This window comes from Juglans microcarpa x Juglans regia, chromosome 2D, assembly GCF_004785595.1.
Source record: "Juglans microcarpa x Juglans regia isolate MS1-56 chromosome 2D, Jm3101_v1.0, whole genome shotgun sequence".
In the NCBI taxonomy this organism is placed as follows: Eukaryota; Viridiplantae; Streptophyta; class Magnoliopsida; order Fagales; family Juglandaceae; genus Juglans; species Juglans microcarpa x Juglans regia.
The window spans coordinates 22643758-22657810 of record NC_054596.1 but is presented as its reverse complement, the minus strand read 5'-3'; the positions used below and the strand labels follow the sequence as shown (position 1 = coordinate 22657810).

The 14053-nt window shown below is 34.9% G+C and overlaps 1 protein-coding gene across 1 annotated transcript; it reads left to right on the top strand.

Moving 5' to 3' along the window:
- Positions 1 to 2520: 2520 nt before the first annotated feature.
- LOC121249372 lies at positions 2521 to 4744 on the top strand. Its single transcript, XM_041148082.1, has 4 exons — positions 2521 to 2630; positions 2708 to 2795; positions 3384 to 3622; positions 4291 to 4744. Exons 1-4 carry the CDS (start codon positions 2521 to 2523, stop codon positions 4742 to 4744), a joined length of 891 nt encoding a protein of 296 aa, XP_041004016.1.
- The last annotated feature ends 9309 nt before the right edge of the window (positions 4745 to 14053 follow it).

The following is a 14053-nucleotide window of genomic DNA, read 5'->3' as shown; positions in this document are numbered from 1 at the left end:
TTTTCAATTTTCAATTCGTATTTTGTCAATTACTTTCTAATCTAATTTAATTCTTAGTTTAGTTTTATTAATCTATTAGTTTCATTGCATATTAGATTGATTAGAGCTTAATTAGAATTTAAATAATTTTAGTTTTATTAAATAATTTTCTGATTAATTGAGATTGTTTAGCTTAATTTGTTTCTTGATTGTTAATTTCAATTTGTTAGTCTTTTATATTTCATTCAGACACTCAAAACAAATCTAAAAATATGAATCTAGTCCATGACTAGTGACTTTTTTTATTCCCGCTGCACTCGTCCATTCATTGCACATACCACCACTTTTATTTTCTCTTTGTGCATATTTTCACCATTTTAAACGAGTTTGATTTTAAATAAATTTTCCTAAGGAGACGATATATGAATTTATTTCTAATTATTACGTGATACCCTTCTGCATTTGGGATAGCCTTTGTGCTACTCATTTTTTAGTGAGTCAAGTTTTTGGCGTTGTTGTCGGGGAATAGTTGCTACTTGCTTGACGTAAAGTTAAACTCGTTATTTTTTTTTTTTTAATTTTTATCTCAAATGTTTCTTTCACTATCTTATCTTTGATTACACATTTCACTTGTCACCTACTACTCAGTCGCTTGAACTTTACTTATGCTATTTGGACTGATGTTTAATGTCGTGGGTGAGAGACAATTCAAATAGGTTGCTTAGAGTTACATCGAGCACTGAGAGTAGTATACACAGTTCAGAGATAGATAGCTCTTCTACTTTTTCTACAGACTAAGACATTGAAATTGAACAAACCATGGCTGCACCTGCACCACACACTCTTAGGGATTATTTGCAGCTCACTCACACCACTATACCATCATGCATTATTTTATCTGATGATGCACCTAATTTTTTTATTAAGCATGGTATGATGTCAGTGATACCTCAGTTCCATGGGATGGATTCTGAGAGTTTTTATTAGCACTTGACAGATTTTGAGTTGGTCTGTACTACTTTTATCAATAAAGCCACTACTGATGAATTTATTAGGCTTCGTTTATTTCTTTTCTTTTTAAAGAAAAAAGTGAAGATTTGGTTTAATTCTTTGAGGCTTAATTCTATCTCTGGTTGGTCTGATATGAAGCGTGAGTTCTTACAAAAAAAATTTCATTTTCAGAGAACTCAGTATTTACAAGAGCATATTAGCCAGTTCAATCAGAAATCTAACGAGACTTTCCAGACCAACTAGGAAAGGTTTAACTATTTGGTGAACATCTATCCACATCACGGCTGGTAAATTATTTTTACACTACTCTCACTCCAGAATGCAAGCACTTTGTTCAGACTATGTGCAATGGAGAATTCTTTAGCAAGGAACCTGATGAAGCATTGCCTTTTTTGATCGTCTTGCTGAGAGCGCACAACAATGAAACACTCGGACTAATTGAGTTTCATTGACATCACAGCCACTGAAGGCTATTGCTGGTGTGGACAGATATGAGCTTAAGGAGGACACTGACGTTCAAGCCTGAATAGCTGCATTGACTAGAAGATTAGAGGTCATGGAGATGGAAAAGGTGAAGACTGTGAAAACAGTAGAGACATGCTCTATATGCGCCGATTCGAACCATAAGACCCAAGATTGCCCGATTATGCCAGTATTTCAGGAGAGTGGCACTGAGCAGATGCAATAAGCGAACTGGGTAAACAGAGCATAAAATCAGCCTTTCTCCAATAGATATAATCCGAGGTGGAGGAATGATTAGCCTGGCCTGTCTCTGCCCCCTTCTTAGCAGCCATTTCATCAGGCTGCTCCTCAGCACCAGTATCGGCCATATCAGAGTTCTCAGATATATCCTTTTGTAGCACCTTTACAATTTCAATCTCAACCATCTGTGAAGAAGTCTCTAAATGATAGTATGGCACAAATGACCAATACACTTCAGCAATTCATGCAGATTTAGGCCAACATAAATAATCAGAACACTCGGGCCATAAATGACTTGCAGGGCATCATCAATAAGATAAGTATGACATTGAGCACTCTAGAGAAAGGAAAATTTCCAGTATAGCCTTAGTTTAATCCTCAAGTATACTAGCAACAACCACAACAGGTACATAATGTCTCAATGGATGTTATTGAGACAGCGAAGGCCATTCTTACTTTGAGAAGTGGAAAGAAAATTCTCCAACCAGAGATGACCATTGACAGATAGGTAGTTGCTCCTACACCTGAAGATGTAACAAATACTGATGAAACTGAAAAAGAACCGGAGGTAGTGAGACTAGAGTTGAAGAAGGCTATGAGTGCAGATGTTGAAACTAGTAGGGGTACCAACCTGTGGTTCCCTATCCTCAGAAATTGGCAGTTGGCCAAAAGAACAAATACCACACTAAGATTCAGGAGATCTTCAAGCAAGTAAAGATTAATATTTCACTCTTGGATGCCATACAACAAGTTCCTTCATATGCAAAATTTCTGAAGGACTTGTGCACAGTGAAAAGGAAGCTGAATGTAAAGAAGAAAGTTTTCCTAATGGAGCAAGTCAATGCACTGATATTGAGCGAGACTCTTCAAAAGTTCGGAGATCCCGACTCTCCAAAAGTTCAGAGATCCCGACTCTCCCAATATTTCCATTATGATCTGTGAGTCACGCATTGGGGGAGCTTTACTTGATTTGGGGAGTAGTGTGAACCTGTTACCTTTCTCAGTGTATGAGCAGTTGGGATTGGGTGACCTCCATCATGCTACAGTTGGCAAACAGATCAGTTAAGGTGCCGAGGGGTATTGTTGAGGATATACTGGTCCAGGTGGACAAATTTTACTACCCAATAAATTTTGTAGTTCTTGATATGCAGCAGCCAACCTCTATTATTACCAAGCTCCTATCATCCTTGGAAGATCATTTCTAGCGACATCAAATGCTTTGATTAATTGCAGAAGTTGAGTTCTGAAATTTACTTTTGGGAACATGACACTTGAGTTTAACGTTTTCAATGCTTGTAAGATGCCAGCACATTTTGATGACACAATTGATTTGAATGCTATAGAGAGTTTGACACCAATAGAATTTATTTGCTCAATTTTTTCTCTCTGATGATGATTCCATTTTTCAAACACATGAATTTTTACTTGATGAAAAAACTGACCATGTTGATGAAAATGCCCTTGAATTTTTGGACTGTTTTGTAGATTCTTCTTTACCATTTGAAGTACAATTTGCAGGCACAAGATGAAATCCCCAGTTTGAAACTCTACCACCACCAGACATACTTAAATCTTCAGAGGAAGAAGTTCCTCAGTTGAAACTGAAACCACTTCCTCAAGATTTAAAGTTTGTTTTTCTTGGTCCTGAAGATGACACTTTCCCTGTGGTGATTTCCTCAAAATGAAATCAGAAGAATGAAGCCCAGTTGATTAAAGTCCTAAGAAAGTATCAAGGCGCAATTGGCTGGACAATAGCCGACATCAAAGGTATTGATGCTGCTATTTGTACCCACAGAATCCATCTTGAAGATGATGCTAGACCGGTTCATGATGCTCAACGTAAGCTCAATCCTACCTTGAAGGAAGTTGTCAAAGAGGAAGTGCTCAAGCTGCTCGCAGTGGGTATCACCCCATCTCAGACAATAAGTGGGTAAGTCCAACTCAAGTGGTACCAAACAAATCTGGGTTAACTGTTATTCAAAATGATAACAATGAGTTGATTCCAACTAGAATGATTACTGGTTGGAAAATGTGTATTGATTATAGAAAACTTAACTCAGCCAGTAGGAATGATCATTTTCCTTTATCATTCTTGGATCAAATTTTAGAAAGAGTGGTTGGTAATTCATTTTATTGCTTCTTGGATGGATACTATGGTTATTATCAAATTGTTGTAGCACTTGAGGATCAGGAGAAAACTACTTTCACCTGTCCTTTTGGCACCTTTGCTTTTACCAGAATGCCTTTTGGTTTATGTAATGCCCTAGCCAACTTTCAGAGATGCATGATGAGTATTTTTTCTAACATGATTGAGGATATTTGTGAAATATTCATGGATGACATCTTTATTTTTGGGAAATCTTTTGCTAGTTGTTTGCACAATTTGGCACGTATTCTCCAAAGATGTAAGGAAAAAAATCTTTTACTTAATTGGGAGAAATGCCAATTTATGGTTACTCATAGCATTGTCTTGGGACATATTGTTTCTCCTGAATATATAAAGGTCAACAAGGTAAAAATTGAATTAATATCTAAACTTCCTATCCCTAAGACGGTCAAGGATATTCGTTCTTTTCTTGGCCATGCTGGCTTTTATAGGCGGTTTATTCAAGGGTTCAGTTCTATTGCAAAATCTTTGTGTACTTTTTTACAAAATGATATTGAATTTGTTTGGACTGATGAGTGCCAAAAAGCTTTTGATACCCTTAAAGAATCGCTTACCACTGCCCCCATTATGCAACCATCGCAGTGGGACATTCCCTTTGAAATTATGACTGATGCAAGTGATTATGCGTTGGGTGCTGTTTTGGGGCAACATGTGGATAATAGACCGTTTGTGATTTATTATGCCAGTAGAACCTTGAATGATGCCCAGAAAAATTACACCACTACTGAAAAAGAATTGCTTGCATTGGTTTTTGCACATAATAAATTTCGAGCTTACATTCTTGGTTCCCCTGTTACTATTCTCACTGACCACTCTACTCTTAAGTATTTGTTGATTAAGAAAGATGCAAAATCACGCTTGATTCGCTGGATTTTACTACTTTAAGCGTTCAACATCACCATTAAGGACAAGAAATGAGTCGAAAATGTGATGGCTGACCATCTCTCTAGATTGCCACCATTCTCCCCATCAAAAGTCATCCTTCTTCTTGATGATAGTTCCACGGATGAGTAGCTATTTGTGGTTCACAAAGCTTCCTAATTTGCTGACATAGTCAACTATTTGGTGACTGAGCAAATGCCCTCTGAATGGTCCATCCAAGATAAGCGCTAATTTCTCTCTGTGGTACAACATTTTTACTTTGATGATCCATACCTTTTCAAATAGTGTTCGGACCAATTGATTTGAAGATGCATTCCTGATGATGAGTTTTCCTCTGTATTGAGATTTTGTCATATGGGTGCATGTGGTGGTCATTTTTCAGTAAAGAAAATAGTCGTTAAAATTTTGCAAAATAGTTTTTACTGGCCTTCCATGTTTAAATATGCTTATAATTTTTGTAAGGCTTGTGAGTCTTGTAAAAAATTTAGCAAAAGAGACATGATGCCTCTTTCCTCTATTTTCACTTTAGAAATTTTTTATTGTTGGGGAATAAACTTCATGAGACATTTTTCGGTTTCCTTTGGAAACACATATATTTTATTGGTTGTGGATTATGTTTCAAAATGGGTGGAGGTCGTCGCTTACAAAACAAATGACCATCGTATTGTCCTAAAATTTTTACAATCCCTATTTGCTCACTTTAGCATGCCCAAAGTTATCATTAGTGATTGGGGTTCTCATTTTTGTAACAAACCATTTTCTACACTCATGAATTCGCAAGCAGAATTGGCAAACAGAGAGATCAAAATCATTTTTGTAACGTGTCACTTATCAACCTCAAATAAATGAGCAAGCAGAATTGGCAAACAGAGAGATCAAAATCATTTTGGAGAAAACTATCAATCCTAATAGGAAAAACTGGTCAGTTAAGCTTCTTGATGTTTTGTGGGTTTAGAAGACAGCTTTTAAAACTAATCTAGGGTTGTCCCCTTATCGATTAGTTTTTAGTAAAGCTTGTCATTTACCTGTTGATATTCAACATCGAGTTCTTTGGGTTATAAAACATGTTAACATGTCACTTGATGAAGTTTCAAAGTTGAGAAAATTGCAGATCAGTAAATTGGATGAAACTTGTCAGGATGCCTATGACAATGCTCAGCTGGCAAATGAACACATGAAATTTCTATACGATCAGAAAATTCATCCCAAGCATTTCATACTTGGTCAGGAAGTTCTTCTTTACAACTCCTGCCTACATATTTTTCCTGGTAAATTGAAATCTAAATGGAGTAGGTCGTACATTGTAAAGAAGGTTCATCCTCACAGGGCTGTAGACATTATTAATCTGAAGAATGGCAATAGCTTCACTGTCAATGGACAACATCTAAAGCCTTTTATGACTGTCTTTGATCCAAACGAAGAGATCTTGCTTGTGCAAGATTCTAGAGAAGTGTTTTGATCTTTTTCCTCCCTTACGACTTTGTTTAATTGCATATTGTCTTTTATATTTATTCATTGTTTTGCTTTGATTTTATATCACATATTTGGTTGTCTGTGTTGCTTATTTATTCCTGTACATTTTGTTTTCTTTCGTTCAATTCATTGAGGACCATGTCTCTCACTAGTTGGGGGAGCGTGTGTGCACATATTTAAAAGAAAAAAAAATTGCATTAATATGATGTGCATTGATACACACATGATTGACACACACTCTATTTCTAGTATTTTGTAAAATCTGAGCACCTTGGTGGAGTGGTTGAGTGGAATTCTTTTTTAGAAGATTTATTTTCAAGTTTGAGCACATAGCATGATTTTTGATGCATCATATTTTGTTGATGTGTAGCTAGAAACATCGGGATGTTATACTTATTGAGATGAGACTTGGTAAGATCTTTGTAGAATGAATGACAAGTTTTAAAGGATATTTTGCATATGCTTACATTTGCAGTGTTCCTCAATTTACTATTCATTGATTTAATATAGGAGAAGTAAACTGCAGGACTATCGAGTTTTTAAAAAAAAATGAAAAAAAAAGAACGAAAGAAAGAAAAATGAAAGCGATTTATAGAGCTTTCCTAAATTAAGGGCTAGAAATACTTAACCAAGACTTTGAGAGTTGAGTATTCAACCTTTAAAAACAGAGCTGGCATGAAAACTGCTAGTCTCTTAGAGTTTGAGATAGTTAGAATCAGCAATAATTAATCTTAAGGTTGAAAAACTCTATGACAAATCATGGCTAGTAATGAGGAACACACGGCCAGTTAATTTTATGTGAAAGATTGTTAAGATAGTCTTAGTGGGTATAGCCCCTGGGGGTTGAGTAGTAACGTGTCACTTTTGTGAGAATTCAGAATTGTGTTTGATTGCTTCTATTTGGATTTCGATCTTTATGCAATATTCATCTCAATTAATTTTCACTATTTTACTCAAGGATTAACAAAACGCTAGTTGGGGGTGTGATTGAGTTGTATTATTGTATATTTTATACATCTAGAACTCATATATTTAAATTATTTCATTACATTATTATTAGTTTTAGATGGAAAATGGTTAAGATGCATAAATCCGAGTTGTGATTTAAATTGGTTAATAGTATGGTTTATGCTTAATTTTATAACTTGTGATTTAATTGGATAATGTTCTTTCACATGAACAACATATTTTTGATATTCTGTTCTTTCTTTTTATTTTATTTTATTTTATTTCTTTTCTAATTTCTATCTTTTTATAGGCCAAGAAATGAAAAGCATGAAAGAAAAGAAAAAAAATCACGTTTGCATGCGGGCCTATTTTCTTTTCGTTTGGGTTTTGACCCAACACACATTTGTGATTTGGGACGACGCGAACGAGAGAGGATTTTATTCTTTCTTTTTCGTTTTTGAACGGCTAGCAAGAAACGGACGATGCATAGAGGAAAAGAACATTGCGGCTTGAAGAATCTCAAGGGGTCCAAACTACAGGTTCTCCAGCCTCCTCCAATGTTTTCCATCTTCAGCTCCATCCATTTGGCTTGCTCTTTTCTTTCCCTAATCTCTATTTAATTTTAGTATGAATTTTATAGTGTATTTTTGTGATTTTTAATTTAGAATCATTTGATTTTGGATATTTTATTTTCAGTATGTCTAAATTTGATGTAGGTTTTTTTCTTGCTCTTTTAAACTTTCGTTTAACAGTGATTACAATTGTTATGGATTGATTTTGAGAATTTGTGATTCGAATACAATGATAAACCCTAGAATCTTAATTTTGGGGCTTTTCAATTTTCATTTCGTATTTTGTCAATTACTTTCTAATCTAGTTTAATTCTTAGCTTAGTTTTATTAATCTCTTAATTCCATTGCATATTAGATTGATTAAAGCTTAATTAGGACTTAAATAATTTTAGTTTTATTAATTAATTTTCTGATTAATTGAGATTGTTTAGCTTAGTTGGTTCCTTGATTGTTATTTCAATTTGTTCGTCTTTTACATTTCATTCCGACACTAAAAAAAAATCTTAAAAATATGAATCTAGTCCATGACTAGTGCCTTTTTTATTCCCGTTGCACTTTTCCATTCATTGCACATACCACCACTTTTATTTTCTCTTTGTGAATATTTTCACTATTTTAAATGAGTTTGATTTTAAGTAGCTTTTTCTGAGGAGATGATTTAGGAATTTATTCCTAATTATTACACGACACCCTCTTGCACTTGTGATAACTTTTGTGCTATTCATTTTTGAGTGAGTCAGTGACAAATGCTCATAATTGATATACATAACAATATGGCATGGCATAACATAATTAAATTTAATAAGTATAATTAAAACATAAATTTAATTGCATGGACCTCACCACCATATATACATAAACATATTATAAGTAAGTTAAAAGCTAACTTACAGAATGTCATGTGTAACGTAAGCGTAGTTTAAGCTGAAATGAGATACGTTCTAGAATTAGACTCTCATTTAATTCTTATAAAAATATAACCTAATAACTTTAGGCTTAATTTGTAAAATTATCACTTTACTTTTTAAAACTTACAATTAACCCTTAAACTTAAGAAAATTGTAGACGGACCCCAAAACCTACTAAAATTTACATATCTCATGTAAAATTTCATCCTAAATCCAAATATGGGCTTAGAATTTTCACAAAATAAATCCTACTATAAGAAGTCCACTAGGCCGATTCATACATAGGCCAAAAACCGTGTTTTTACTTTCTACTTGTCCATTTTACACACTAACATGCTTAACCAAAAATAAAAACTCTCAAATAACACATCTTTAGTTCTAAAATCGTGTTAAGACAAATCACACATTTTACAAAAGCTTAAACTGATCACTTCAAAGAATAACATAGAACATCAAGATTAGTTCAAACCAAACCTAATATGGATGGTCTTGGTATAATACTTTCATTTCAACTCCAAGGACTCCAAAAGTCCACAAGTTTCACTTCTGGCATGTTCATCATTCAAACTTAGATGATAGCATGCTTGACTAACAACAAAAATCACAAAACACAACGAATGAAACTCGGCTTGCAAGGAAATCATAGAAACCGAAACTTGCATGCTTTTGACTTGAATTACATAGACTAAATCCTTGATTTACATGCAATAAATCTTGAAACAATACATCCATAAACCTCACATTCAAGTTCTAACTTGGTCAAAACATTAAATCCAACATACCCTAGCAAATAATTCATCAAAACAAACACCAAACCCGAGAGCCTCTAATCATGCTTACAAACATACCCTTGCATGTTTATTACAAATCCAACAAAGACCTAAGTCACAAAACTTTTAAAAAAATTATACTTAAAGCATAGATCAAAGCTTTAATAACAATATTCTCAAAAATCAAAACTATAGATTCAATATCCTAAGGCTAAAATGACAAACTACACCAAACAAAAACTCATTTGGAGGATCCCATTTCTAACACTTAATAGATCATGCACGAGCATTTTATAAAAGCCTAACATGCTATAAATAAAACCATGACTTACAAAAAAATCATGTGAACACCTCATAGAACCGAGATTCACAAACTTTTTCATCAAAACAACATAAAACTTTCAATATTCAACAACAAACATCCAAACCAAACCCTTTCATCATCAACACCAACATTCATCTATAAAACTTCTGTGAAAATTCAACCAATACACTCCCATGTAATCAAGACTCAAAACTTAAAAAAATAGAAGAGATTTAAGCCAAGGGAAGGAACTTACAAAAGTTGGAAGTCAAGAACATAAAGCTACAGAAATCTCTCTAGGAAAAGTGATGAAACATAAACCAAGTGTGGGAGGAAATGAGAGGTGGTGTAAGGGGTGTATAGGGGCTGACTTGGTGGTTGATGTCATTGAAGTGAGGTTAACTTGTGAAAAAGAGTAAACAATCTAATGGAATTAAGCTGAATTTGCTGCTGCTGAGTGGGTGACTTTGAGGGTGTAAGTGGTTACTTGTTTGACCTTTCTTTAAAACATTATTTGGGGATGAAAATGAGGTAAGAACTCAATCATGGTATGACCTTTTAAGTAAAGGAAAGCTTGTAGGAGAAGCTTAGGGTAACAAGGGGTTTCAGTTGAACTAATGTGAGGCTAACTAATGGCAATCCATTTGAGGTTTCATTATGGTTTAGTTCAAATCCAATTTTTATTGGCCAAATGCAAGTACCAAGGTGTAAGGGAGTGGATGAGAGTGGAAAAGAGTGTATTTGAGTGGTTCATTGCTTGTGGAAGTGGCTTAAATCAAGTGGGATTCACATGACCAAAACTGTCCACAAGTTTAGGGTTTAGAGGTTTTGGGTACCCTAACCATTTGGGGTTTCGGTTTGCACCTCTAGGTTTAGGGTTTCATTAGGGTTAAAACCCTCTTTTTGGTTGGCCAAGAAGTGCTTGAGTAGATAGAATAGAGAATTGTGTAAGAAGCCTATTCATTTGGTTTTCACTCCATCACTTATACACTTGTACTACTCTTGATAAGTGTCCATTAGATTGTGTCTTGTGTCCCAAAAAGTTTGTCGGGTGGTTCTAGGCTGATTTGGACATCCTAAATGAAGATTTGAGAGTTGTTTGAACTAGATGCCACATGGCACTCTCCCAAGGGGGATCCTATTCACCTGAGAAACTTGAAACTTTTTATTGCACCATAAAATCTTAAATATTTATACGAGTCTAATGATGCAATTCATTTTGTAAAATTATACTTGTAAGTTCGTTAAATAGATCGAAAAGTGATTCCATCTCTGTAAAGGATTGTGATTCAATTGCATTAACGAACTAAAACCTAATCGATCACTCGATTCGTGAAATCCATTTGGGTTTTCATAACGTTTCTAAGGTTTAAAGAAACTTTTTCCACCGAATGTTTTTCGGGTCGTTACATCTGAGTGCACGTACAAAAATATAATTAACTATCATGACAAAAGGAGAAAGATACTCACAAAGCTACTGATCGTCGCTGGCTATAGAATCACTGGGTGATGCGGGTGGAGGTAAGTCGGAATCCACTAAAGTGGTATCTTAAAGTAGATAGTACAATGCATCTTCGTCTAAATCATAGTACATGTTAGCGAAATGCATAGGCTCAACCTCCTACTGAACATCATCACTGTCATCGCTACTAGACACATGCTCTTGCATGAGAAGGCATCCTCAGTGCGTCGACGACATCGATGACCTAGATGTCTCAGGTGTAGGAACAGAGGTGCACTCCTCGAAAGGTTCGACTCCGCCTCATCATGTGGCCTCATCAAACGAAAACTATCTGATGCAGTGCAATCCTTGTACAAAATCAGTGAATACAAAGTTGGCTAGGCCATGTTCACAAAGACAACATAAGTTACACTACAATCCAAACAAATGAGGGTACTTAGTTTTCATATCAACTTCTTTCTCTCAAGTCGCTTCCTGAACATTGAGTTTAATTTGAGCTTAACCTCATAAAAATAGGACTTAATAACTTTGATTTTAATTTGCAAAATTACCCCATAACTCTTAAAAAATTACAAATTAGCCCCTAAACTTATGGAAATTACAAATGAGCCCTAAAATTTATCAAAGTTTATATACCTCATGTAAATTTCATTATAAGTCCATCTATGGAATTAGAATTTACAAAACCTCAAATCTACTACCAGAATTTCACTTGGTCAAATCTATCATAGGCTAGAAATCACACTTGGCTTTCATTTAACTATTTTTCACACCATCATGCCTAGACCTGAGTTTAACAATTCATAAATATCAAATCCCTAATTCTAATATTATGCCTAAATAGCAAGATATGAATTCTCAAGACCATACACTTGACATATCAAAGAATTAACATAAAACATCAAGATTAGGTCAACTGAACCTAATCTTGGTGTCTTTGGCCTTTCGCTTGTATTTTGACACCAAGAATTTCAAAAGTCCACAAATCCTAACCTCTAACATGTTAATCCTCAATCCTAGTTGATAACATGTATGACTAACAACAAAAATCAATTTGCTCAACATGTAAAAATCGGTTTGCACAAAAATCTTTGAACCCGAACCTTATTCGTGCTTGGCCTTGAACAAAATAACTAAATCCTTCATTTACATGCATATATTCTTGAAATAACACATTCATATACCTCACATTCAAGTCCTAACTTGATCTAAGCACCATATTTAACATATCATAGCAAATAATAATACCAAAGAAACCAAATAGTCAATATCCTCTAAACTTTGCATAAAAACATACGTCTTTGCATGTTTATCAAAATCCAACAAAGACTTTAGTCATAAATTTTTAAATATCTAAATTAAACCATAAATCAAAGCTTTAATAATAAGGGTCAAAACCATGGATTTAAGTTTCTAAAGCTAGAATGAAAAACTAAACCAAACAATCTCATGGTTGAAGGGTTTCGATTCTAACACTTAGGATCATACAAATTTATTTTATGAAAACCTCATATGCCATAAATCCAACCAAGAACTTATATAAAAATCAAAGCAATACACCATAGCACTGAAATTTCAGGATAATCCAACAAAATAACACAAACTTCAAGGCTTATGAACATACTCCAAACTGAACACCTCATCACCAATTTCCCATCGTCTAACCTTCAAACTTCAATTAATAATAACTAACTCTCTTCCAATAAATCCAAGACTCAAAGCATAATCAAAATGAAAGAGATTTGAGTTAGGAAAGAAACTTGCAAAGCTCGAAATCCAAAGAAGCAAAGAACTTAAACTATTCTCTCCAAAGCTCTATCTCTCGATTTGCTCTCTAGAAGGAGATGAAAAATCGCAAGTGTGAGGAATAAATGAGGGTGGCGTAGGGCTATAGGGAGGGCTGGCTTGGAGTGGGTGGAATGCATGACAATGATGTGAAGGTTGCTTCTAAGATGGATGAAACAATTGGTTGGAATGGAGAGCCTGAAATGCTTGACCGAATGGTGAGCTTAAGTGTTGGGAGATTAAGTGTCTTTTTCCATAAAGTACACTATTTGGGGTTGAATCTAGGGTACAAGGTCAATCTAGTCAGGCCATGGAGTGTTCATTCAATGGGGGAGAGCTTGTGTGAAAAGCTAAAGGAAAAAGGAAGGGTTCTGCTAGAACTAAATTCAGCAATCCGGTTGGCTCCATTTGGGGTATAGATAGGGTTTTACTTAGGGTTTCAAGTCCACTTGCAATTTTTTTGTCAAAAGGGTATAACATGGAGTAAGGGAGTGGATGAGGGTGTAAGAGATAGAACATGAGAAGATGGTTGCTTGTGGAACTGGTTTAAACCAAGACGGAAACACAACAGTCAAAACTGAGTGGCACTTTTAGGGTTTGGGGGTTTAGGGTTTCGGTTTCCTCAAGGATTTGGGGTTTCAGTTCCCACACAAAAATTTAGGATTTTATTAGGGTTGAAATGGAGCCATGTGTCCAATGAGATCTCCTAGCGATCCTTGGCTGAATTGAGCATCCTACATGGCAATGTGACATCTGTTTGGTCTAGGTACCACGTGTGTTCTCTGGTTGGCTTATTTTTCACCTGAAAGACTCAAGACTTTTTATTGCACCATAAAATCCTAAAAGTTCATACAATTCTTATAGTGCAATTTGTTTCACCAAATATGCTCCTAAGAGCCTCAAATAAATAAAAAAGGTGGTTTGTCCCTAAAGCGGATCATAAATCAACTATGCTGACAGACTAAAACCTAATCGATCATTCAATTCATGAAATCCTCTTAGATTTTCATGGCATTTCTAATGTCAATAGAAATTATTTTCATCAAATTTCGTTTGGGTCATTACACCATGCCTTGTAAAAAGCCCTTTA